This window comes from Rhinopithecus bieti, unplaced genomic scaffold, assembly GCF_001698545.2.
Source record: "Rhinopithecus bieti isolate Rb0 unplaced genomic scaffold, ASM169854v2 scaffold_1557, whole genome shotgun sequence".
Lineage (NCBI taxonomy): Eukaryota > Metazoa > Chordata > Mammalia > Primates > Cercopithecidae > Rhinopithecus > Rhinopithecus bieti.
Window position 1 is genome coordinate 485,976 of NW_016803512.1, and position 24,362 is coordinate 510,337.

A 24,362-nucleotide genomic window follows, 5' to 3' on the forward strand; every position below is an offset into this window, starting at 1 on the left:
GGGAGGCTGAGCAGAGCCCCAGCTCTGCCCCTCAGTCAGCACAACTATTCTTTATACATAAAAGGCAATTTCACTTACTGGGCTAAATGCAGAGGATCCTACCACCAAAATGAGTGAAGGGCTGCGGCCAGGTCAGTGGTCTCTGTGAGGAGGGGACACTTTGGTTGCATCTGCTCCCTGTCCTCACCAGACCTCCCCCACCCCGTTTCTACCTTGCAGGAGAAGCAGGGGGCAATCAGCTGGGGTGCAGGCCAGCCACACACACACATGTGGGGGCCCCACCTGCTCCTGCTCCTGCTCCCTGGGCCAGCATGCCTGTGCAGGGCCTGCCTTCCATTCCCTGTGCCTCCTCCCTGCCTGGGGTGGGTGGGGCGGGCAGGGAGCCATGCTTAGCTGGTCTTGTTCTCCAACTCAGCTTTCCGCAAGCACCCCCTGGGGTCACGGCAGATGTTCTGCCCTGCTCCTTCTGCTGAGCTCCTGTGGGAAGAGGACTAGCTGGGTGGTTCTGGCCTCACCAGGCCCCCAGTGAGTTACCAACAACTCTAACCCTTCATTAAATCTGGGCACATCTTAAAAACACCAATTCCCAGGTCCTCAGACAAAACCTTATACACGAATGTTCACAGCAGCATGACTCACAATGGCCAAAAGGTGGAAACCACCCAAATGTCCCTCCATGGAGATAACGGATGCACCAAATGTGGGACATCCACATGACGGGAGGTTATTCAGTGATCGAGAGGAATGGAAAGCGGACAGATGCCACACAGGATGACCCTTGGAACCATTCTGCTGAATGAAGTGAGTCAGATACAAAAAGCCACATATGTATGATTCCATTTATATGAAATTCCGGAATAGGCAACTCTACAGAGACAGAAAGCAGACTGGTGTTAGCCAGGGGATGGGGTGAGGAGGGAAGGGAGGAGTGACTGATAAATGAGACTTCCTTTTTGCAGTGATGAAAAGCTCTGGGACCGGGTAGTGGTGACGGTTGCCCGACATTGCGAATGTACTAAATGCCACCGAATGGTGCACTTCACTTTTATTTTTAGTTTTTGAGACAGGGTCTTGCTCTGTCGTCCAGACTGGAGTGCAGTGACGCAATCTCAGGTCACTGCAACCTCTGCCTCCCGGGCTCAAGAGATTTTCATGCCTCAGCCTCCTGAGTAGCTGGGATTACAGGCACCAACCACTGCACCTGGCTAATTTTTGTATTTTTAGTAGAGACGGGATTTTGCTATGTTAACCAGACTGGTCTTGAACTTCTGACCTCAGGCGATCCATCCGCCTCGGCCTCCCAAAGTGCTGGAATAACAGGCATAAGCCACTGTGCCCGGCCTGAGCTGTGCACTTTAAAGTGGTTCAGATAGTGAATTTTACCATAGTTTAAAAAAGAACACCCAAAACAATTATTGGATCCTGCCCCCAACAAAAGTCTTCAGGGATGGGCCTGGGAATTTGTTTCTTTCAGAAGCTCCACCAGGGACTAAAATTAGGTGGCTGGCCCAGTCCCGAGCCAAAGACTTCCATCAAGGAGCCACAGGTCCAGACAGTCTGGGGGGGTTCCAGGCCTGGCTGGGATGTGCACCGGTGTCCACGCCCCACTCCCTGCCCCCACTGCAGGGCCAGGGTGGTCTCAGTGGGGCTGAGCCTTCCTGGGCAGGGATCCAGGCTTTGCTCATTTGCATATGCCAGCCCCCTAGCAACTAACTGGCAGAGTAGGGGGTGTGTGATTTCATCTGAACCAATGAGAATCAGGTCTGGAGTTCTGGGAGGACCATGGGGAAGACGCCCTTCTTTCAAGAGTCACCGGGGGTGGGAAGTGGGCCTGGGGCAGCCATCAAGTGACCTTGAAGGACAGCGTGCCCAGCGAGGGACAAACACGGAGATCCTGGGGATGGAGAGGTTAAGCCTCATGCTGGGCCCGAGGACTCCAATGCTGACCTCAAGGTGAGGTGACCCACAGTGCCCAAGGGTAACCAAAGGCTGCCAGGACCCCAGAAATTACTCCTTAGAAGGGGATTTCTGAGTGGGGGGCATGAAGCACTGTGAGGAGCTCTCAGATGCCAGGTGTGCTCCAGCACAGGGTGGAGGCAGCTCTGGCGTATACTGTGTGAGGGGTAATTAGAAAGGGGAGAGGAGAGGGCAGCAGAGGTCCCTGAGAGGGCCCCCCATCTCCACTTCAGGGCCTGTCCCTGGCGACCTGGGCACCTAAGATTCCTGGCCTCTGCACTGCTGCCCTTGATCCTGCCTCACCTTGCCAGGTGCACACATAGTCCCGTCCAAGGGGGGTCCCTTCTTGGTCTTGCAGAAGTAGGGGTTGTCGGGGTGGCTGCACCACAGCTGCTTGCAGGGGTCGAAAGTCCGGAACTGGAAGACAGAACCACAGCTTGCCAGGCCCTCCCGCCTCAGGGACCTCCCAGGGGTGCCACCCACGCCCCGGGTCCTGTAACCTGAGATGCCCCAGTGGGACTGGCCCGTGATGGGCCTGTGTGGCTGGTGCATGTCATGATTCTGGAGCGGTGAGGACCCTGCCCGTACAGCGTGGGGGCTGCCGCATCCCTGGACGTGGCTGGGCCTCTCTGCTTCCATTCCTTGGAGGCTGCACACCTCAGAGGGCCTGGCAGGCAGCTGGGCCCTGTGTGCCCGCCTGAGGCTAAGTGCGTCCCTTTTGACCCTTTCTTTGCTGTGGATTCCCCTCCTAAACCCAGGTGAAGCCCTGCCCCCACCCCACAGGCCTGCCCCCTCTGCAGCCTCGGCCTCCCCAGACTTCACAGTCCTCTTGCCTGGCCTTTCTGCTTCCTGTCCTGATAGCACTTCCCGCAGGACAGCCCTGAGGGATCAGCTGAAACTCAGCCGCGGCCCTGAGGCTCCCCTACTCAAGCCTTTCCAGAGCCCCCCATCGCCATGAGAACCGAGTCCACCCTGCTCCTTAGGGGGTCCTGGAAGGAGTTAGCCCTCCTGCATTGGTACTCGACTCCATCACTTGCTCACTGTGTGGACTCAGGCAGGTTACCTAGCCTCTCTGGGCCTCCGTTTCCTCATCTGTAAAATGGGACTACTTTGCTTCCTTCCTTCATGCAGCAGAGGCAAGCATTAAGACACTCACAGACACCGAAGCTCCCCCGCATGGCCTCCACCCTGATGGCCAGTTCCTCTGACGGCTCAGCCCTGGCCCTCGGCCCTGGAGAGCATCGAGTGCTCCTATGCCTGCCACGCTCTCCTCCAGGCCTCTGTGTCCATGGCCCTCCCTTCCTGAATGCCCTCTCCTTCTGCTTAGCCTGCAGGCCTCCCTTCTTCCTTGGGAGCTCTCCTGACCTCTGCAGGCTGACACAAAGGCCTTGCCAGGCTCTCACTGCCCCTGGCTGACACCCTGGTCACAGCCCTGTCACCCATGTGCTTCCTGCCTAGGACCATCTGGGCCTGCCAGGTGGGCTCAGGGTGCCTAGCGGGTAGGGAGTGGTGGGTGCAGAGGGAGAGGCTGCCACTCTGGAGGGCTGCTCTGCGCTCCCCATGCTGGGCTGATCCTCACACTGTCCCAGGAGCTGCCCCAACACCAGCACACTTCCCCTGAGGTCTGGGAGGGGACCCCGCTGCAGGGCTGCCACACTCACCGCTGTGCACATCATGTAACCCAGGCCGAAGTCAAAGCGGCACTGCTCGTTCATGGAGTAGTGCAGCCCTGGGAGCTGGGGCAGTGCCGGCCAGTCGTGGGCAAAGGGGTCATCCCGCAGGCAGTCATAGGAGCTGTGGGGGACACACGGAACCTCAAGAAGCGTTCAGCATGGCTGACCATCCAGCCCTGGAGGCAGCTAAGGCCCCTGCTGGAGCTGCCACAGCAGCCCTACCTGCACATCCCGGCCCCTGGCTGTGCTGCCTCAGTTTCCCTGCTGTGTCTCTTGTCCTTGGTGTAAGATACCAGGACCCGGCTTGCGCAGACCCCAGGGTAGCTGCCTTGCCTACTTGCCATTCAAGGACAGACTCCTGACAATGGGTTCTCCTCCAGACACCAGGCTCCTCTCACAGGTGTGTCCTCTCTCCTCCCCTGCACACAAGGCTAGGGGACCTGAGGTTGGAGGGCTCTGGCTCCGGTGCATGGGGACTTGCACCCTCCCAGAGCTGAGCCCAGGGACTGAGGGGTCGCCCTCGGAGGACAAGGGTGGTACTCACTGCAAGTAGCGACTCAGCTCCTGCTGGCTGCAGCGGGACCAATGGAAGCGGTGGAAGGCGGCCTGCACCAGGGGCGCCATGATGCTGCCCAGCCGCACCTCGTCGCCGCAGCGGTTGCCCTGCCCGTCATGCTCCATGCCCAGCCTGTGAGGGGTGAGGCAGCTGGTTGAATCCTATTGGCACACGGGCCTGCCAGCCCCACCCTGCCCCGATGATAGGAGGGAGCCCCATCTTTCCCTCACGGGCTTCCCCTGACCTTGGCCCACCCTGAGCCGGGTGGCACCGACCTGCTGCACTTTGAAAGCTGAGGCACTCTGGGGAGACAGTGTCCAGCGGGTAGTCCCCAGGTATCCTGTCCCCAGGAGGGGCATGCACACCTTGGCGGAACCATGGCTTCCCTGCCTCCAGCTTTCTGGGCGAGCCACCCTCCAAACCTCCGATCCTCCTTTACAACATGGGGTAGAGCCCACCCTGCCTGGGGGCTTGGATGGGATAATGTGGCAAGGCCCAAGCTCTAGCTGGCCCAGGGCGCCTGCTCAGTCTGCAGGTGAGCCCTTCCTCCTTTGGTTGTTGCCTTCAGCAGACAGTGGGCCTTGGGCCAGCACTGCCCAGTGCTGGGAAGACAGGAGACCACACCCCAAGTGGCTTTCACACAGTATGTGTCCCTCTTAAGGCACAGAGAAGTGGGCAGCCAGGGCTGGGGATCCTAGGGAGGCCCCTCTGTGCCCCGCCCTTCCACTTACACGTGGCCAGTCTCATGGGCCACCACGAAGGCTGAGGAGAAGCCGTCCTCGTGGTTCAGGGTGCAGCTGCGGACTGGGTGGCACATGCCGGTGACGGGAGCATAGCCTGGGAGGAGACAAGAGGCGGCTCTAGACGCTGCCATAGACTGAATGGGAAGGTGAGGCCTGGCCCAACTCCCAGGCGCTGCTTCTCCTCAAGGCCCCAGTGCCTCCTGTTCCACAGGTAACTACCCCCAGCTGGCACAGCTCAGAAGACACCATAGCAGACACCTCATAGCCTGTGACATCTGGCTGACAGCAGGCCCCCAGCCCATCACCATGCAAGCCCCGTGGCCGTTCTGCCTGCAACAGCTATACTGCAGCTGGGGCCCTCTGCTTAGTCAGATGTCACCTGCTATGGCTTGTCTGATACCTGACAGTTTCCTGCCTGCCATTCTCTTTCACGCTGCCTGCCCCTGCCCACTGTCTGCCTCACTGAGTGGCCCCTGAGCAGCACATGCTTCCACACTTCTCTCCCTGCTAGAGGCATCCTGCCCCTCATCTGCCTGGCATCACACCCTCCAAGCCCACCTCCTCTGGGGGTTTTTCCTGGGTCTCCCCTTGTGTCTCTGGGGTCCTTGAGACCCCAGCTAAACCTGTTTCCATAACGCCGCAGAAGGCTGCAAAGCTGTTCAGCCCATGTGCCACACTAGCCTGCAGAATCTCCCAGAGGGGGCTGGCTGGTGTGGACTGAGAGGTCAGAGCCACCGCAGAAGATGAGACCAGTGGCCTATGACAGCCCAGGGCCAGGGGGAGGGTGGCAGAAGCTCATGATGCTGAGACCCCACGTCAAACTGCGGAAGACAGATAATGAGACCGATTCATTTCCCCAGCTCTTGTCTCAGCAGAGGGAGGCGGCTTGGACAAAACAGAGAAGTGCATACAGGGATATGGATGCCACATGAGGTCTCTACTTGTACCCCTGGGAGTCTTCCTAGAGGCCTGCCAAGCATGGAGCCCTGACTTTCAGAACCCCAACCTGCCCTCACTCCTGCCATGCCCCGGTGAGAGACCCTGAGGCCATGTGTTCCACAGAGAAGGGAAGGAGGGTCGCTGGGATCCCGGGTGAGCTGGCGGTGTATGCCCCTAAAAATAGAAGTGTGGTGATCCAACCCTTGTCTTTTCCCATTGTAATAAATAGGGAAATCTGCGTTTTTTGCTCTGCGGATTTTGAGACGAGTGTTGAGTCTGTGTGCCGGAGTGGAACGCTGCCATCTCCTCTTTGTCCTTTGTGTGCAAGGCTTGCAGATGCATCTGCCTCGTGGGAGACTTTTCATTCCTCCTACTTAGCATTACAGGAGCCTGCGAGATTTGAAAGCGCATCTTTATGTTTTTCTTTGTTTTCTTCCCTCTTATTTTACTGTGTGGCTGTTTCCTCCATCCGGAATCTTATTAGACAGAGTGTGCCTCCTCGATGGAGGATATGTCTCCTAACTTCTCTCATGTTCATCTTTTTGTCTTTTGCTCCCATTGGGAGATGCCCTTGACTTTTCATTTCAGCTTTCGATTTTTTTTTTTTTTTTTTTTAAGATAGGGTCTCACTCTGTCACCCAGGCTGGAGTGCAGTGGCGTGATCCTGGCTCACTGCAACCTCTGCCTCCCGGGTTCAAGCGATTCTCCTGCCTCAGCCTCCCAAGTAGCTAGGACTACAGGCGCCTGCCACCTTTGCCCGGCTAATTTTTGTATTTTTAGTAGAGACGGGATTTCACCATGTTGGCCAGGCTGGTCTCGATCTCCTGACCTTGTGATCCGCCAGCCTTGGCCTCCCAAAGTGCTGGGATTACAGGCATGAGCCACTGTGCCCGGTCTAGCTTTCAAATTTTTTACTTTCCCCATCCTATCCATAATTTTATACAAATGCTTTGTTGTTCTCTAATTCTTCATAGAAACCTCCTCTGGGTTTATGGATGTATTTTCTCAAACATTCTGGGAATACTACTTTTAAAAACCTGCTTTTCTTCTCTCTAAATTATCTCTGTTTCCTCTAGAGCCAGTTTTCAAACTTTTTGTTTTGTCTTACATCTTGGTCCGTCTTTTTTTTTTTTTTTTTTTGAGACAGTCTCATACTCTGCTGCCCAGGCTGGAGTGCAGTAGCACAATCTCGGCTCACTGCAACCTCTGCCTCCCGGGTTCTAGCGATTCTCCTGCCTCAGTCTCCTGAGTAGCTGGGATTACAGGCGCCCGCCACTACACTAGTTAATTTTTGTATTTTTAGTAGAGACGGTGTTTCACCATGTTGGCCAGGCTGGTCACAAACTCCTGACCTCAAGTGATCCGCCTGCCTCGGCCTCCAAAGTGCTGGGATTACAGGAGTGAGCCATCGCACCCGGTCAATTTCACATTTTTAAATGAGTGATCGGGTCACTTAATATAAAAGCTGTGTCGGTTTCCTCTCCTGGGGGATAGCTCTGCTCCCCCATTAGTGCCCTCACCATGACAAAAGAGCCAAGCGCACCCTCATCACGTGGCTGGGGCAACCCCTGGCTGCACTGCGTTCGAGGGCGAGCTATCCACTCCTCACCCAGACATGGCAGTTTCAGTCTTTTCAAGTTAACTAAGCTATTAGCTATGTCTTGATATCTCATTGTGGTTTCCTTCTCTTTCCTTTTTTTTTTTTTTTTTTTTTTTTAAGACAAGGCCTCGCTCTGTCGCCCAAGCTGGAGTGCAGTGGTGCAATCATAGCTCACCTCCTGGGCTCAAACAATCCTCCCACCTCAGGCTCCCGAGTGGCTGGGACTACAGGCATCCAGCACCATGCCCAGTCTCATTGTTTCAATTGCATTTTTCCAATGTCTACTGAGGTTGAGTGCCTTTTCATACATTTATTGCTCATTCATATTTTGTTAAGAGCCTGATAAGAGTCTCCTGCCCACTTTCCAACCGGATTGTTTTTATTATCCTTACTGTTATTGCAGGCATTCTTCATATACTTCAGATAGCAGGTCCTTTTTCATAAATACTTCCCCCAGTGGATTAGCAGTGCCTTTAATGCACAAACTTTTAAAATGTGCTACTATTTATCCGTTTTTTCCATTGAGTTTGTGGGTTTTTTTTTTAGGTCGGAGTCTCGCTCTGTCACCCAGCCTGGAGTGCAGTGGCGCGATCTCGGCTCACTGCAAGCTCCGCCTCCCGGGTTCACGCCATTCTCCTGCCTCAGCCTCCTGAGTAGCTGGGACTACAGGCGCCCGCCACCGCGCCCGGCTAATTTTTTGTATTTTTTTTAGAGACGGGGTTTCACCGTGTTAGCCAGGATGGTCTCAATCTCCTGACCTCGTGATCTGCCCGCCTCGGCCTCCCAAAGTGCTGGGATTATAGGCGTGAGCCACCGCGCCCGGCCTATTTTTTTTTTTTTGTCGCTTTTAAAGAAAACATCTCTTACTCCAAGAACATGGAGCTGTCCGCCTATGTTATCTTCTTTCATTATTTTGCATTTCTTATTTAGACCTAAAATCCATGTGAGATGCTCTCTGTCTACAGAGTGAGTGGAGGTGACAGGCCTCCTTTCTTTCCAAATTAGCCCCACACCATTTGTTAGACTGTTTTCCTCCTCTTCTCTGAAATGTCACTTTTGTGACACAAAAGTGTCCCTATACACATAGGTCCAATTCAGGACACCGGATTCTGTTCTAATGTGTATTTGTCTGTCCGTGCACTGCCCCACACCCTCACCCAGCTAAGGTGGCCACAGCCTTCCTTGCCCTGACACTCTTCCCTGGGCTGGGCCAAGGCTCCCAGGGCCCCTTGCACGATCAGGGGCTTATTTCCAGTTTCATGCCTCTATGGCCCTGCATGGGTGAGGCTCACCTTGCATGCCAGAAGGCCCAAAGTCCTGCCGTGTGAGGAAGATGGCGTGATCGTGGTATTCATCGTGGTCCGTGTCTGGCTTCTGCTGGAGGTAGGCCCAGCGGCAGACATTCTCCAGGCTCTGAGAGGGGTTCCCGATCTCGATGAGGCTCATGGACTGCAGGGGGATGGAGAGAAATGGAAGAGAGAGGTTGGCGCCTGGTGGCCCAGCAGGGGGCCGAGCAGTCTGCAGTGTTGACAGACCCCATCCACTGGGAATCTGGTCCATATAGTACAAAGGCCCGGCCCGGTCACTCTCAGGACCTGCTCCCACTGGGCTCCATTCTTTGACATGGAAGGAAAGGTTCCCCAGTCACACTCACCTGCATGAGTTTCCACACAAAGTCACCGCAGTTTTCAGGTGAGATACGGAAGCCAAGCTCTAGGTCATCTAAGGCCTCACATAGTCCCTCCATTACCCCAATTCCAGAAGTCCCTGTGTTTGTTCTATGAGGCACCTGTTCCGTGAAAGGCCTCCACAGAAGGCCAATGCCATGCGGACCTCACCCCAAAGAGCTCACAGTTCTGGGAGGGTCTGTGGCAGGAGAGGTGGAAATCCCAATGTGGTGTGCAAGGCCAGAGGAAGCAGGCGATCACTTTACATGTTCCGCCCATGTGAAGGTACTTGCAGAAACCAGTGCAGGGCAGGAAAAGAAACTGCAACTGACATATTCGGTTGGTGTAAAGGTAATCGCGGTTTTGCCATTAAAAGTAACGTCAAGGACTTTGGCACCAAACTAATAGAAAAACAGCTGTATCAAGAACAGGGGCATACACAGATGATTCCCACAGGAACCACACGTGGGAAGCCACTGGGAACCATCCCATTCCATTTTGTATCATGACATACGCCTGACAGCCAGGGTGGCCTCGGGACCACGTGTCCTGCACACCCTCTCTGCACCACGACATTCGCAGGCACTCTCATTTAGACTCAGGACGAAGAAAGCTGTCCTGGACAGGAAACTGAGACTCAGAGAAGTTAAGCAGGTTGCCCACGTCACAAAACTAGGAAGTAGGAGAATTGAGATCGGATCCGAAGAAGCCTGAAACCAAAATCCATACTCAATTCAGCGCCCTAAACTTCCTCCTTAAATAAGACGTGTACAGTATCGTTTCAAAAGCGAGGCTTCTTTGAGCGGCGCCCTTCCTTTTTTCCTCCACAATCCTCACAGCATCATTTTGGTTTCTGTTCTCACCATAGACTCCAAACACCGAAGTAGTTCCCTCCAAGAGAACCAACAGTCCCTCTGAGTCCTGGGCGTGTTCTTTTCCCCTTTAAGGATTTATCTGGCCATAAAATAGAGATGTGCATTCCTTGGTAGCTATGTATGCAGCTGTTTTTTCTCTTGCATAAATATATCTCTTGCATAAATATAAGTAGAGCCACGTATTTCTCTTTGTGTGTATAAATAACAAAGAGTTAGCTGAGCACAGTGGCACACACCTGTAATCCCAGCACTTTGGGAGGCTGAGGTAGGAGGATCACCTGAGGTCAGGAGTTTGAGACCAGCCTGGCCAACATGGTGAAAACCTGTCTCTACTAAAAATGCAAAAATTAGTCCGGCTTGGTGGCGTAATCCCAGCAACCTGAGAGGCTGAAGCAGGAGAATCGCTTGAAGCTGGGAGGCGGAGGCTGCAGTGAGCTGAGATTTCGCCACTGCCCTCCAGCCTGGGCAACAGAGTGAGACTCCATCACAAAACAAAACAAAACAAAACGAAACGAAACAACAAAGGGTATTGTTAGCAAACCAGTTAGGTCCAGAAGAAGGGAGCACAACTCAAGCCTAGTAAGACAAGTCGTTCCCAGGGGTCCCAGTCAATGACTGACAAGATGTCAGACCAATTCCCAAGTCCCAAGCACAGAGTTAATTGTAAGATTTTATTTCCTGCTCCTGGGAGATGAGATAACTCATTCGAATAATGTTTCCATGAGTCCTGATGAAATAAGTCATAAATCAGTGTGTGATGTCCTGTGACCAGGACTTGTGGGACATTGGCACAGCCTAGAGGATGCTGGAAGAGGGCAAGGGGAGGTGCACTTCCTGTTCCCATCATGACCAAGAAGAGCATGTGACTAGCTCTGGCCAATGAGCTGTGAGCAAAAGTGGGGCATGTCTCTTTTTGTTTGGAGCATCTAATTGCCCACTGAGACCCTTCAGAGATCTCTCTTTTCTGGCATGTGATCTGGGAACATAAAGACAGTGGCTGCTCACTAGAACCTGAGTGACAATGAAACCCAAATCCTCTGCCAACCCACACTGAACATACAGCGTGAGCAGGAAATCTTGGTCGTTTTAAGCCATTAGGATGCAAAGTGTGTTTGTTTCTGTAGCATAACCTCACCTACTCCAATTGATACAGGAGGAAGGGAGTGGGTATCTGCATCACATCCAAGCCTGATCCCTGCAGCTCATCCCAAGTCCCAGCCGGGTAGTATCCGCCTCTGGGTAGCCTTGAGAGGTCACAGCTCTGAAGGAGGAATCAGGTGAAAGAATGTCCTTTCTCACTGTCTCCACCTAGGGAGTGAGCTTGGGATGGCATGAGGAGGAAGGGACCCTGGGGTGGATGGGATTCGGTGCTAGAGCTTGGGCCTTGTGGTTGGTTGTACTCACTGAACTTAAGATTGGCAGCCCAGGCCGGGCGCGGTGGCTCAAGCCTGTAATCCCAGCACTTTGGGAGGCCGAGACGGGCAGATCACAAGGTCAGGAGATCGAGACCATCCTGGCTAACCCGGTGAAACCCCATCTCTACTAAAAAATACAAAAAACTAGCCGGGCGAGGTGGCGGGCGCTTGTAGTCCCAGCTACTCGGGAGGCTGAGGCAGGAGAATGGTGTAAACCTGGGAGGCGGAGCTTGCAGTGAGCTGAGATCTGGCCACTGCACTCCAGTCCGGGTGACAGAGCGAGACTCCGTCTCAAAAAAAAAGATTGTCAGCCCAGATATGGATGAGCCTAGGGAACCTTATGTTAAATGAAATAAGCCAGGCTCAGAAAGACAGATATTGCATGCTCTCGCTCCTATGTGGAAGCTAGAACAGTTGATGTCATAGAAATGGAGAGTAGTTCCTAGAGGCTGGGGGCAGCGGGCTGGGGAGTGCCAGAGGCTGGTTAACATATCCGAAAGTACAGCGAGATGGGGGGAATAAGTGCTAGTGCCCTGTAGTGCCAGAGAGTGCCTGGAATCCATAAGAATGTATGGTGCATTTTCAAACAGCTGGAAGAGTGGACTTGGAATGTTCCCAACACAAAGAAATGATAACCGAGGTGACAGATATGCTAATTACCCTGATGTCATCATGACACATTGCATACCTGTGTCTAAATCTCACACCCTACCCCAGAAATATGTACAATTATTACATGTCAATTAAAAATAACAGTAAGAGCAAAATCAAAAACCAAACAAGCATGACTTTTAACATAAATGTTTTAAAAATGCCAGCCCAAATCCAAATCAGAAGGTCAGCACAAAGGTCACTAATGATTGCTTTTGCTAGGATGGTGGCAGGCCCCTGCTGCAGTGTGAGTGTCTCTATCCATGACACCCAGCACAGCTCAGCAGCCTCGCTGGGCTCCAGGGAAAGCGGCCTTGCTTCCTCCAGGGCACATCTCCCAGCATCAGTGTCAAGGGAGTCCTGCCCATGATAAACTCACCTGTCCTCAGGGTCCTAAGCCCCATGTAGTGGGACGGTCCCTTCCAATGCCCTGGTGGGCTGCAGGGACTTCTGCCTGCCCTTGTTTCCCTTTCTTGAAACATCCCCTCCTTTAATCTGAGTCAGACCCCAGGCTTCAGGGGCGGGCCATCCTGGCCAATCCCAGCACCCTGCCTTCCTGGCCACCATGAAGGATCAGGGTGAACACACAACCAAAGTGGACCAAGGAGTGGGCAAGGTGTGAGGTGGTGGCCTGCGGCGGCTGGAGCCCCTGCACTACAGGAGACCCCCCACCAAGGATTAAAGGAGGATGACACCCCTGTCGAGCTAAGACTGGGGCTGCATTCTCATCTGAAGGCTGTACTGGAGGCGGGTCAGCTCCCAGGCTCATTCAGGTGGTCACGGCGGGCCCCCGCTTCTCAGAGCTGTTGCACACCATACCGTGTGGGTGGGGCTGTCACCCATGGCAGTTTTACCCCCCACCGCCGCCCCCTGCTCGAGGGAACCCAAGAAACAACAAGAGAATGCACCTGTATCAAATGCAGAAGCCTTTGATAGAATCTCAGTCCTGTCTACCCCACGGCATGGACATTAAGAGACCGGGTCACTGGGGGACATCGCGAAGGCTGCCTGCTGCTGACCTGCGTCATTTATGCATCAAGAAGTTCCTCTCCTTGTGAAAGCCAATTCTGAGTTGTGTCCTTGTCACTTGCAGCTGACAGACTCTGAGCCACATGCTTCCTCCTTTGGGGGACCCCAATCAGGACATTCTCTGGCCCATGAAAGATGGCGTCTGGTCTGGGGGCAGCTGATATGTTCTGGGGGCAGTTTGTATGTTTTCCAGTGGGAGAAGCCCCTGGCCAAGTCTTTGAGGAGTCAAGAGTCCAGCCAGAAAGACATGCCCCAATGTCAGGCCCAGAGGCAGGAATGAGGCCATCAGGTAGGACAGAGCCGCGGCAGGAGCCAGGCTGAGGCAGGCTGGGAGCAGGCAGGCTGGGGGTGTGCAGGGAGGTCCGCCATCATAGTGTGTGGGCTTGTGGGGAGTACTGGGAGGAAGCTAGAAACCCAAGTGCCTACAGGAGCAAGGCAGCTGACAAGTCAATGAGGCAGGTGACAAGTCAACGAGGCAGGCTGGTTGCACGAAAAGTAAGTCCATCTTGTGTTTTCCCAGTTTTGAAGGAGAAAGGGTACAGAGGAATATTTCCCTATTAGAATAGAGTTGGGGGTGGTGATAAGGAATGGCGAGGACTGTGGCAAACCCAGGTGCCCAGGCACAGCTGAAGGGAGCAACATCCGCCCAGTGCTGGCAGGAACAGAGGCCCGGAGCCACCGGATCAGATTTCTCAGGTCAGTCGTGAAATCTGGATTTTACAGACACCTACCTAGTAGTAAACACTGGCTCAAATTAAAATTAGTTATGCAGACGAAACAACGCATCCCCCCGATCACTGCCTTATTCCAGAACCCTGGAATAAGAGCCCTGCAGTGAACAGCCCCTTCTCCACATCCCTGCAGACTGGATCCACTCTGGCTCATCACCTCTCTCCTCCCAGATGCTGGCTTCTGTGGTTCAGCCCGGGTTCCCAGCGCCTCTTAGCAGCCAAAGTGATCCTGCTGCTGCGGCAAGATAATTTATTGAAATATTGATTTGTGTTTTTGTTCTTGCCTCGCTTTGTTCTTGGCCCATTCCAAGAAGGCAGTCTGCCACTTTCGTTCTCCAACCCCAAGGGGGTTGTACTGCAGGGTCCAGAGCTAAAGGGGTCTACGACCCCCTTCTGGCTTTGGGGTTCTGAGGAGACTCCCTGAGGAGGGGGCAGGGGGAGGGCTGGGGTGCATGGGCACAGGGAGGGGAAGCTGCACTGGGGCCAGGGGAACCCTGGGAGGCAGGACTTCAGAAGACATGACAGTGTGCTGGACCTTGGGAGCCTGGGTCCCAGCAGGGGGCACCCCAAGAAGTAGAGGAGAACGTGACCTCAGTGTCCAGGTACCCCAGGACTCAACCTGCCACTAGGATCTTAACTGACAAGCCATGGAGCTGCTTGTACTTTCTCTCTGCAATGTCCCAACATTTCCAAGGTCCCGGCCTATCGCTGATGGGCACAGAGGAGTCCAGGGACAGAGATCTTGTCCTTGCTGGGTCTGGAGCATTCAAGGGCTATGGGGTACCCATGATGCCCAGACATTGACCTTGTGCCCAGAGACTAGGGCAAGGGCTGTGTGCATTCTTTAAAAAGCCCTTTGGGTCAGTGAGGAAGGCATGGGGATAGAAGGGGACAGTGTGGCACTAAGATGCATGCAGGTGTGGCTGGTGCTATGTCAGGAGGGTCAGGACCTGGGGGCAGGAGCTAAGAGGCATCAGGGCTGCAGGATGGGAACAATGAGGCAGAGACAGCACCAGTCTCTGGCTTTGGGGATTGGTAGCAAGGCAGAAATGGAGGCTTGGGAAGGGGACGACAAGCTCCAGAGGAAAAGCGTGGGGTCCGCAGTGCATGGAACATGGTCACGGCAATGTCTTTCCTGGCCAGCTTGCTCGTGGGGAAGAGCTGGACAGTTTGGCTTTGGGAGCTCTTCCACTTTTGGGGGTGCAGCCCTTGTGGGTGATCAGTTCCAATCGTTAGCAGGGGCCCACGTTAGGCCTCATGGAGCACAGGTTCAAAAGGACTGAAAACTGGCCAAAGTGGGTTTGCCTGGTGGCAGCACCCAAAGCAACCATCCCCAAACTCCTGCTCATGCACCCCAGAGCCCCCTCCATCCACTCCTTCCACTCCATGAGAGCTACAGGCAGCCTTGGGTTCTGCATGCCTCTAAGGACTCCTCACAGAAAGAAACTGATGTCCAGGCAGAGACATCGGGGCAGCTGGACAGGTCTGCAGCCCAGGAGGGAAGTCTGGGCTGGCCGTGGGCAGGGCAAGGCCCTCGCTGCGGGAGGAGTCAGAACCCAGGGAGAAGAGCCAAGCTCAGGTCTCTCTGCTGAGATCTCCAGCAAAGGATACTCTCCTGACATGCAGGGAGCTCCCCCGTGGGCCACTTGGGCTCCAGCGGGACCACCTGCTGGGATGCGACCTCCTTTGCTCCTCTGCCACCTGGCCTGCATGCAGGAGGCCAGATGGGTCCCTGCTGCCTGGGGCACCCCAGCCCCCACCATCCTGCACCCTTGCTTGTATCAAGCATGGGAACTGTGCTTCCCCTGAGCGAGGAGGAGGAAACACACATTTCTCATATATGGATCTCCTCCAGAAGTGAGGGAGGCTGCATTGCTTGTTTCAACTGAGGATTCTTTCACCAGCTCACCCTGGTCATCTGCGTCCCTCCCAGTCCTGAATGCGCCTGACTTTCACCTGCCTGCTTGGCTCTGAACGGCTCCTCTAAGAAAGTCTGTCTGTGTGACTCCACCTGTTCCCAGCTGTGCTGACATGGGGACCAGGAGTGAGCCCCTTGGGCCATGGTGTTCCTGGGGAGTAGCAGCCCGGGCTCTGCAAGAGGGTGGCCACAGGACCAGCCAGGGGCTTTACAGGGCATCCAGTCCTCTCCCGGGCAGCCGCGGGCACCCACCTTCCAGAGCAGGGGGCGGTAGATGGTGCTGTATGACTGTGGATGGACATTTCTAGACCCTGGGGCTGCATGCTAGCTGCAGGATCCACCTCCTGAGTGCGGCAGGGCCTCTGAGGGCAGACTCTTCATAGCAGCAGCAGCTCCCAGAACTCCCAGCTCCAGCCTGGGGGCCCCAGAGGAGCCAGGCCAGAGAAGCCTTCAGTCAAGCCGTGGATGGAGTCCAGGGACCCACCCAGTCCAGGATGCAGGAGGAGTCCTGTGTGGGCTGACCCTAGCTCAGAGCATGGGAACAGAAGAGCTTCCTAGGAGGCTGATCGGACCCTCCACAGGGGCCTGAGGACAGTGGTCATCCCTCATGGAGGGCTCTGCCACCTGTTTGGATGTGACATCGACTGCTGCAGACATGGGCTCCCAACTGGGCTCCACTACCCGAGTGCTTTGGGGCCCTGGCCCAAGCTGGCTCTTCCCATGTGCAGGGTCCTCCTTGGCCATCATGAGCAGCCACCTATATCCACATGGAGACCCTCCTTGCTATGCTGGTTCACAGAGCTGCCCAGATGCACAAGCAGACACTCGTCCAGGCCCCTGGGGTCCTCCCAGAGCAGCGCCAGGAGCCTGGTCCCAAAAAGAATGGTGTTTCCTCCGGGTTCAGCCTGTTTGGCTCCCCTGGCCTGGGCTGGAAGGGGTCTGAGGACATGCGTGAAAGGCTCAGTGATCCCACCATGAGGTGGAGAGGGCAGATCTGAGAGGGCAGATCTGAGGGACTTAGCGAGTCAAGAGCTTGATGGCCCTCACCTTGGGTCCGAAGGTCACTTTGCTGAACGCTCGCCAGGGCTGTCAGGAGTTTTGGCCAGGGCAAGGATGGGGAACCACTGCGGGTCCCTGAACCTCAGGCCCAGCCTGCAGGGGTCTGGGTAACCCCACGGGCCTCAGGGAACAGCCAGAAGCTTAGGGGGCCTGTGGGCCTTGGGTGGGCAAGTGGACTGTGTCCAGCTCCAAGCCCCAGCCCCCATCCTGGCCGTGTGACCCTGGCTCTGAGCTGCCTGCCTGGTCCCCTCTCCTGGGTGCGGTCGGGCACCTGCCAGATGGGGCACCTACTGGGGATATGCCTGTTGCTGTCGCTGGCCTCTGAGCCATTAAAGCCTAAGCTCCTTGAGGGCTGGGTGGATGCTGGGCACGACTCTGTGCCCCAGCCTTGGCCCATGCCTGCCCTCAGTAGCCCCGCTCGGAGCAATGTCAGCTTCTCTCCATGCCAGGATGAGGCAGCGAATGTGGCCAGAGGGCCCTGGCTGCTGGGTGCTTAGTGACCGGGAGGGAACACAGGAGTGAAGGAATGAACACAAGCACCCTCAGGAGCCAGGCTGGGCAGGGAGGGAGGGGCCGGCGGTGGGGGCGTTCTCAGGAGGCCTGGGGAAGTGAGCCAAAAGGGCTGCCCCGCAGATGCTGACCCCAATAATAAGTTACTGCCCGCAAAGAGCGCCCCGCTAGGCTCAGGCTGGGCACACAACATCTCACTTCAACTTTATTTTCCTACCTTCCAGATGACAAGCCGCGTCTCAGACAACTGAAGGGACTCGCCAAAGCCCCACAGCTCGAAAGAGGTCCGGATGGCAGCCCCCTCGCGGGGCGCAAGGCAAAGGCCGGGCCGGGCCCGAGCGGCCACCAGGTGGCGCTGCTGCCGCGAGAACGGCGGCCCGGGCCGGGGACGCACCCTGCGCCGACACCGCGGCCGCACCCGGGCTCCCGGAGCCCCGGCGGCCCCAAGACAGCCTCTGGGTTTCACCCTAAATAAATCAATTACGACCTGAGCAAAAAGTTCTGTTCCAATCGTTGCTCTCCGCCATTTCCATTGTTTGGTCTGGAATGAGCTGAATTATTTATGCCCTTCCCTCCTTCAGTCAAGGAGACGTGGGAGGAAACCGGGATGGGGATCCGCAGCCTGGAGGCCGACTCCGTTGGAACCGCGCCCGCCCCGCCAGGAGGCTCTGTCTGCTGAGCAAGGCGCGCTCAGCCAGTCCCGCAGGTCGCTACCGGACCCAGGCTCAACCGAGGCCACTGCAGGTGGCAGGTGAGGTCACCTGGGCAGCTCTAGGCCCGGTCTAAATATCTCATCTGCTCTGTTCTTGGGCAGGTTACCTTACTTGTCCCCACCTGCAAAATGGAAACAACTGCAGCTCCAAGCTTGGAGCTGGGGGATTCCGCCCAAGACAGTTCAGGCAGGGTGCAGTCAGCGCCCACAAACGCTCCTCGTCCTTGTCTCTGCCGTGCTGATGATACAGATGGAGGATGACGCCAGTCCCCGGGGACTGGCCCACCCGCTGGGGCTGGCTCATGTCCCAAGGGGATGTGGCTTCAGCAAAACTTCTCAACCGTCCCCATCCCAGAGGGGCCTTCCTGCCTCAGACCAGCCTCCCAAACAGGTGCGAGATAGGACAGCAGAGAGGTTGGTTCAGGTGAGCAGAATACATTTCTCAACCTCAGCACTCCAGACATTTGGGGCCAGATAATTCCTGTTAGGTGGGGCAGGCACCCTGTGCATGGCAGGATGTTGAGTGCACCCCTGGGCTCTCCTTGCCAGAACCCAGTGGAACCCTCCCCCTAGTCGTGACAACCAAAAGTCTCTCCAGACACTGCCAAATGTCCCCTGGGTCGGGGGAGGGGTGGCAAAGTCATTCTTGATTGGGAGCATCTGATCCTCAGGGGACCAGGGCAAGGAACCTGAAGCTGGTGCTCCTGACCAGCAGGATCACAAAGTCCAGCCCCTCCTCCCAGAGCAGAGTGGCTCCACCAGCATGTGGCCCCAGGCAGGCTGCTTAATCCCTGGAGCCAGGGTCCTCACTGTCAAACGGGGATGGTTACAGCGACTACTCCATAGGGTTGCTGTGGGGGTGAGGGCATAAAGTCACGTAAAGGGCTTCAGACGGTGCCTGTCCCAGAAGACGCTCTACAAACAGTCACTTGCATGAACACCTTTATGATTGTCATCATTCCTGTGGTGTGCTGAGGTTTCACAGACCCCCCCCCCCCATGGGGGAATCTAAGGCTCCAGGATGTTACATTGCTCACCAAAGGTCCCACGAGTATGGACAAAGCCAGAATGAATGGCAGGGACAGGGTCCCACCATCCCTGCTCCGTGAGCACACCTTCTACCGTACGCCCCAGCTGAGTGCAATGTGGACTCCCCCAAGGCTGGAGGTCTCTTGTTCCAGGCAGGGCTTACAGATGAAATTTCATCACGACGGGGAACCACAACAAGAGCTGGGGCAGAAGGCGTGCACCTCATTTCTCTGCCAGAACTCCCATATCGTTCCAGCATTTTGTTTCCAGCCATCCTCCCCAAAGCCTGGGAAGCTATTCCCAGAGAGAGCCAAGCTGCCAGAACAGGATTCTCAACTCGAGCCTTCCCAGGCATGAGCCGGTGCAGGCCTGGGGGCAGCCAGGAGAGGGACCTCCTGCTAGAATCTGAATGTTGTGTTCCCCACATTTGAAAGGTTGAAATCTGAGAACCAATGTTCTGGTATTAGGAAGTGTGGCCTTTGAGAGGTCATTAGGTCATGAGGGTGGAATCTCCATAAATGAGATTAGCGCCTTTACAAAAGAAGCCTGAGGGAGCCTGTTCACCTTTCCATCATGCGAGGGCACAGCTAGAAGGTGCCCTCTAGGAGGAATGGGTCCTTACGACACATCAGTTCTGCTGGTGTCCTGCTCTTGGACTTCCCAGCCCCAGAACAGTGAGTAACACAATTCCATTGGTTGTAAATTACCTAGTCCAAGGTGTTTTTGTTATTGCAGCCCAAACAGAAGACACCTCCTGAGGGCAGTGTCCAGCCCTAGTGTCTCCTAGTTCTCTGGACCCAGGTAAGTCTGGGTCAGGAGGTGGATTGAGGATGACCTCGGTGGGCCATCATGCCTATCAGGTTGGGGGTTGGGACCCAGATGCTCAGGAGGACAGGGGGCTGTCCCTGGGATGAGGCATGGGGTGTGCTTCCCCACCTCACCCCTGTCCCAGATCCCCAGGGCCCTTGACAGATCCTCCCCAGACCTTCACTCCCTGGCCTTCCTGCACCATGGCTGGGCCACTCTACCCTACAGGTGGGTGGGTGGGCACAACAAGCCCCCACCCTCAGCACCTCTCTTCTCTTGCTTTCCACTAGGAGACTTACATGCAAAATTTCTCAGACCTTTCACCTCCAATGCTGAAAAATTCCAACAAGCATTCCACACTTTGTCTTGACCTGGTTTTTCATAACAAGACACTTTATGCCCTTCTCTGATGGTCCCCAAGTCTCTGATTTCCATTTGCTTTGATTTTCATCATCCTAGGAAATATTTAAAATGAGAACAGTTGAGTAGCTTTGGTACCTTCTCAAAAAATCAATTGAAAAGCCAGTTGCTATGCAACCTCAAGTGTTGCCGACGCTCTGCCCCCTGGCTGGTGGCATATTGTATAAAATAAGATCATCTCTTTTCTTCTGCTTTATTTTTTTTAAGAAATGGAGAAAATGTTGTTTTAGGAAAACTTGAGATAACTCAGAGGCTTCTCATAAGCTAGAAGACAAACAACATGTCACTCAAACAAGTGCTACCAATTTTATCCCCACTGGAGCCTGGTGAGGCCGGGGGGACAGGCAATGGGGGAGCGGCAGGTGATGGGGGAGCGGCAGGCGGGGAGTTGGTCTATTTCTGTCACAATTTGGGATGAATAACAGGAACTGAATGCCTGGGCCACTTTCTGCTCAAGTCTGGGTCACGGTCTCACAGCCCCCAGAGTCTGCCTCCACCGCAGCGGGGACAGCTCAGCCCTTCCTGATGCCATCACCTTGGTTCTGCCGTGCTAAAATTCTTCCAGAGATGGGGGCCTCGTTCCTTGAGAGGAAGCCTGTGGTTCCTTGAAGAGCAGCTCATCAGAATTCATCCTCACCATGTGCCAAACTTTGTCCCCAGAGCCCCATCGAGCAGCCCTGGCTGTGCTTCTCTGTGAGCAAACAGAGCCTGTTTCCTTGGATGCAGGAGCTGGGCCTTTTGCCCCCCAGATCTGGGCTGGGAAGTCCCCATCCTGGCCTCTCCATCCATGGTCCCCTATTGCCTGCCACCCTGCTGTATTCCTTGCCGGTGCTCACCACTCTTTCGCTGTCTTGTCTGCTGCTCTACTGCCCGGACACAGGGCTCCTCTACCCTCCTCCTTCAAGTACCTTCCTGGGATTCAACAGCAGCTGCTCCGGAGGCCAGAGGCTCTGGGCTGGCTGGATGCTTTGGGGGCACCAGGATACATCTCCCGCATCCACCCCATACCTCACAGACCTGAAAACAGGGCCTCCCCCAGTGCTATGCAAAGTGAAGGCTGTGCCTGGTGGACACAAACTGTTCCAGTCCACAGTGAGATAAGCACAGAAACTAGAAACTTTTATAGCAGTTGGATGGGTTGAGTTTATGTCCACAGAATTTAATAATAAAAACCCAGAGCTAGAGTTTCTGGATACCTCGGTTTTCGTCACATCTGCTTTTCTCAATAATTCACTTATAACGTACAGTACGGAAGTATTGGTCTGTGATGGGTTTGAAATAGGAAAAAGAAAACAGCCAGGTCTCTGGCACTGAGGTGCACTGTGTGCTGCTGCTCCCCAGGATGGCCTCTCCCCTGGCCACCTGGGGATGGCAGATGGATCCTCCTGTCCCACAGATGCTGCTCCCAAGCCCTGTGGCCCACAGCGCATTCACTGAGTCAGCCGGGGCCCATGACCAGCACCTGTTTTCCTGGTCGCTGTGCCCTCTACCCCAAGCCTTCAGCCCAGCCCCCAGCAGCGCCACCTCCTCCACTCTGCTATTTCCTGCACTTTTGCAGTGGGTCCAACCCAAAGCAATGAGGATTCACAACCTTGGCTCACTTCCCCTCTCACAGCCCGGAACCCTCCAAAGGAGAGCGCAGCAGCGGGCAGGCCCCGGCTTTTCTGGCAGTCAGTCCACACTCACCTGACCAACCAGTGGTTCCTGAGATCCCCGGGACATCCCCATGGGAGCTGGCGTCCCCTACCCGCATCACTGCCTCCTGGGCTTGATCTAGGAGGCTTCTAGGAGGCAGGTGGGGTAGGGCCAGGCAGAAAAAGGTGGGCAGAGTATGCAGTGGGCTTTGCTGACCGCCACTCTGGACAGGCATGAGCTAGGAGCAGAAAAAAAAGGCCCAGAATGCTGGAATGTTCCCAGAACATTCCAGGAGGCCAGTTGTTCCTTAATCCCCAGGGTCTGACAGAGGGACGGGCTGTGGGTTGTCCTCCAAGCTAGGCTGAGGGGCCTGGGGACAGGCACTGGGGCAGCCTGGGCCCCGCACCCCTCATAACCCAGCACTGCCTCTCTCCTGCCTCCTCAGCTGCTGGTCCACTGAGCCCTTGGGGCCAGGGGTCAGCAGGCTCCATCTGGAGTTAGCTCTGGAAGCATGCGTCCACCTTCCGGTTCTGTCTTCCAATCCCTCACCGCCATCAGTTCTCAAGCCCCTTCCCAGGAGGAGGCGGAAGCAAGGCCAGCCTCAGTTCACCTATGTCCTCTCTGTTCTCTCTGTACCTGGTGTCACAGAAGTTGCCCAGTGCCCACCATGGGCTTGAGCTGACCTGCTTTGCTGGCTGTGGATCTCAGCATCCCCAGGGCCTGCACATGTCCCCATGTTGTCCCTGGGAAGAGCAGGGTGCACCTGACAACCAGTCCCCTGCCCACTGCCCCATTCCCGACTCTGCCAACAGGGAAAGAGGGGCACCAGCATGGCCCCAGCAAAGTAGAGCCTCTGCAGGCACAGCGCATGAGGGGCAGGGGCCAGGGAGGCCCTGGCCAGGAGGGCAGTGCCTGCTAACCCAGGGGGGTGGGCTTCCCATGCAGGGGTGACCACGTACCTGTGGCAGCCTGCATCCTCACTCCAAGATTTCTCATTTCCTTCAGGTGGACCCGCTGTAGGTGGGTCCCTGCCCCAGCCACAGGAAACGTGAGATAGTGCCCATAGGGTGGAACACAGAAACCTCATTAATCCTCCCCAGCCCACTGCAGAGATGAGGTGCCAAGGGAAAGCGTGAATTCTCTTTGACGCCTTCATTCAAATCAGAAATAAAGGACTGAGCGTGACGGAGCCCTGCGGCGTGCCGTCGGAGACCTTTCTCCAGAGTGCTGAATTCAGTTAAATGGCATCATTTGGATCCTATCATTTTAAATGATTTTTTAAAAATCATTTAAAAAATTTAAATTTCATAAATTTAAAATGCACTGTTTTGCTTATAAAAGAAACATGTTGGGCCAGGCTCAGTTCGTGACACCTGTAATCCCAGTGCTATGGGAGACAGAGGCAGGAGAATCATTTGAGGCCAGGAGTTCAACACCAGCCTGGGCAACATAGTGAGACCTTGTCTCTACCAAAAAAAAAAAAAAAAAAAAAAAAAATCGAGTGTGGGGATGTGTGCCTGTAGTCCAAGCTACTTGGGAGGCTGACATGAGAGGATCCCTTGAACCCAGGAGACCGAGGCTGTGGTGAGTTATGATTGCACAATCCACTCTAGCCTGGGCAACAGAGCTACAGCCCATCTCTTAAAAGAGTAATAATAATAATAACAACCATGCGCATCATGGTGAATTTAAAAAATTCAGTAAAGTACAAAGAAGAAAATGAAAATTAATTGGACTACTGCCCAGAGACAAATCCTGCTCACATCTGATGTGTTCCTTCCAGTCTTTTCTGTAAATACGTTTGTACACCAAATTGAGATCATACGGAAAACCGATATCCTGCTTTTCAAACAAATAACAAATAACTTTAGACTGTAACCATTTCCCGATGCCATTAAACGTGCTTTGAGAATGCAATTCTGTGGCAGCCTAATATTCTACCACACAGGTTTATCATTACTTAACTAGACCACTATTATTGGACAATACAGGTTGTTTGCTATTGTTTACATGAGAGATGATGCCTGGTCTTGTTCCTAAAACTTGGTCCATAGCTGGGATCACTGCTTTGGAACAGAATTGTAGAAATGAATGTCTGGGGTCATAGAAATTAATGTTTGGGGGCAAACATCAAGAACATTTTAAAGGCCGAGCATGGTGGTTTGTGCCTGTAATCCCAGCACTTTGGGAGGCTGAGGCGGGCGGATCACCTGAGGTCAGGAGTTTGAGACCACCCTGGTCAACCTGGTGAAACCCCGTCTGTACTAAAAATACAAAAAATTAGCTGGGTGTGGTGGCAGGCACCTGTAATCCCAGCTACTTAGGAGGCTGAGGCAGGAGAATCGCTTGAACCCAGGCAGTGGAGGTTGCAGTGAGCTGCGATCGCACCACTGTACTCCAGCCTGGGCAACAGAGCAAGACTGCATCTCAAAAAAAA

General features: G+C 54.8%; 1 protein-coding gene across 2 annotated transcripts in view; it reads right to left on the minus strand.

Moving 5' to 3' along the window:
• Window positions 1–24,362, minus strand: part of ADAMTS2 (ADAM metallopeptidase with thrombospondin type 1 motif 2) — a 240,338-nt gene that overhangs the window by 41,704 nt on the left and 174,272 nt on the right. The window contains exons 1-7 of one of the 2 annotated variants that reach the window (XM_017888111.1): window positions 20,826–20,946; window positions 20,170–20,325; window positions 8,760–8,916; window positions 4,917–5,022; window positions 4,174–4,317; window positions 3,618–3,750; window positions 2,260–2,373 (exon numbers count right to left, since the gene is read on the minus strand). In XM_017888111.1, coding sequence (XP_017743600.1) covers window positions 2,260–2,373; window positions 3,618–3,750; window positions 4,174–4,317; window positions 4,917–5,022; window positions 8,760–8,913 — 651 coding nt within the window. In that variant the 5' untranslated portion in view covers window positions 8,914–8,916; window positions 20,170–20,325; window positions 20,826–20,946. Of the gene's footprint in view, window positions 1–2,259; window positions 2,374–3,617; window positions 3,751–4,173; window positions 4,318–4,916; window positions 5,023–8,759; window positions 8,917–20,169; window positions 20,326–20,825; window positions 20,947–24,362 lie in introns of those variants that run through there. The other variant, XM_017888102.1, reaches the window with a different exon arrangement.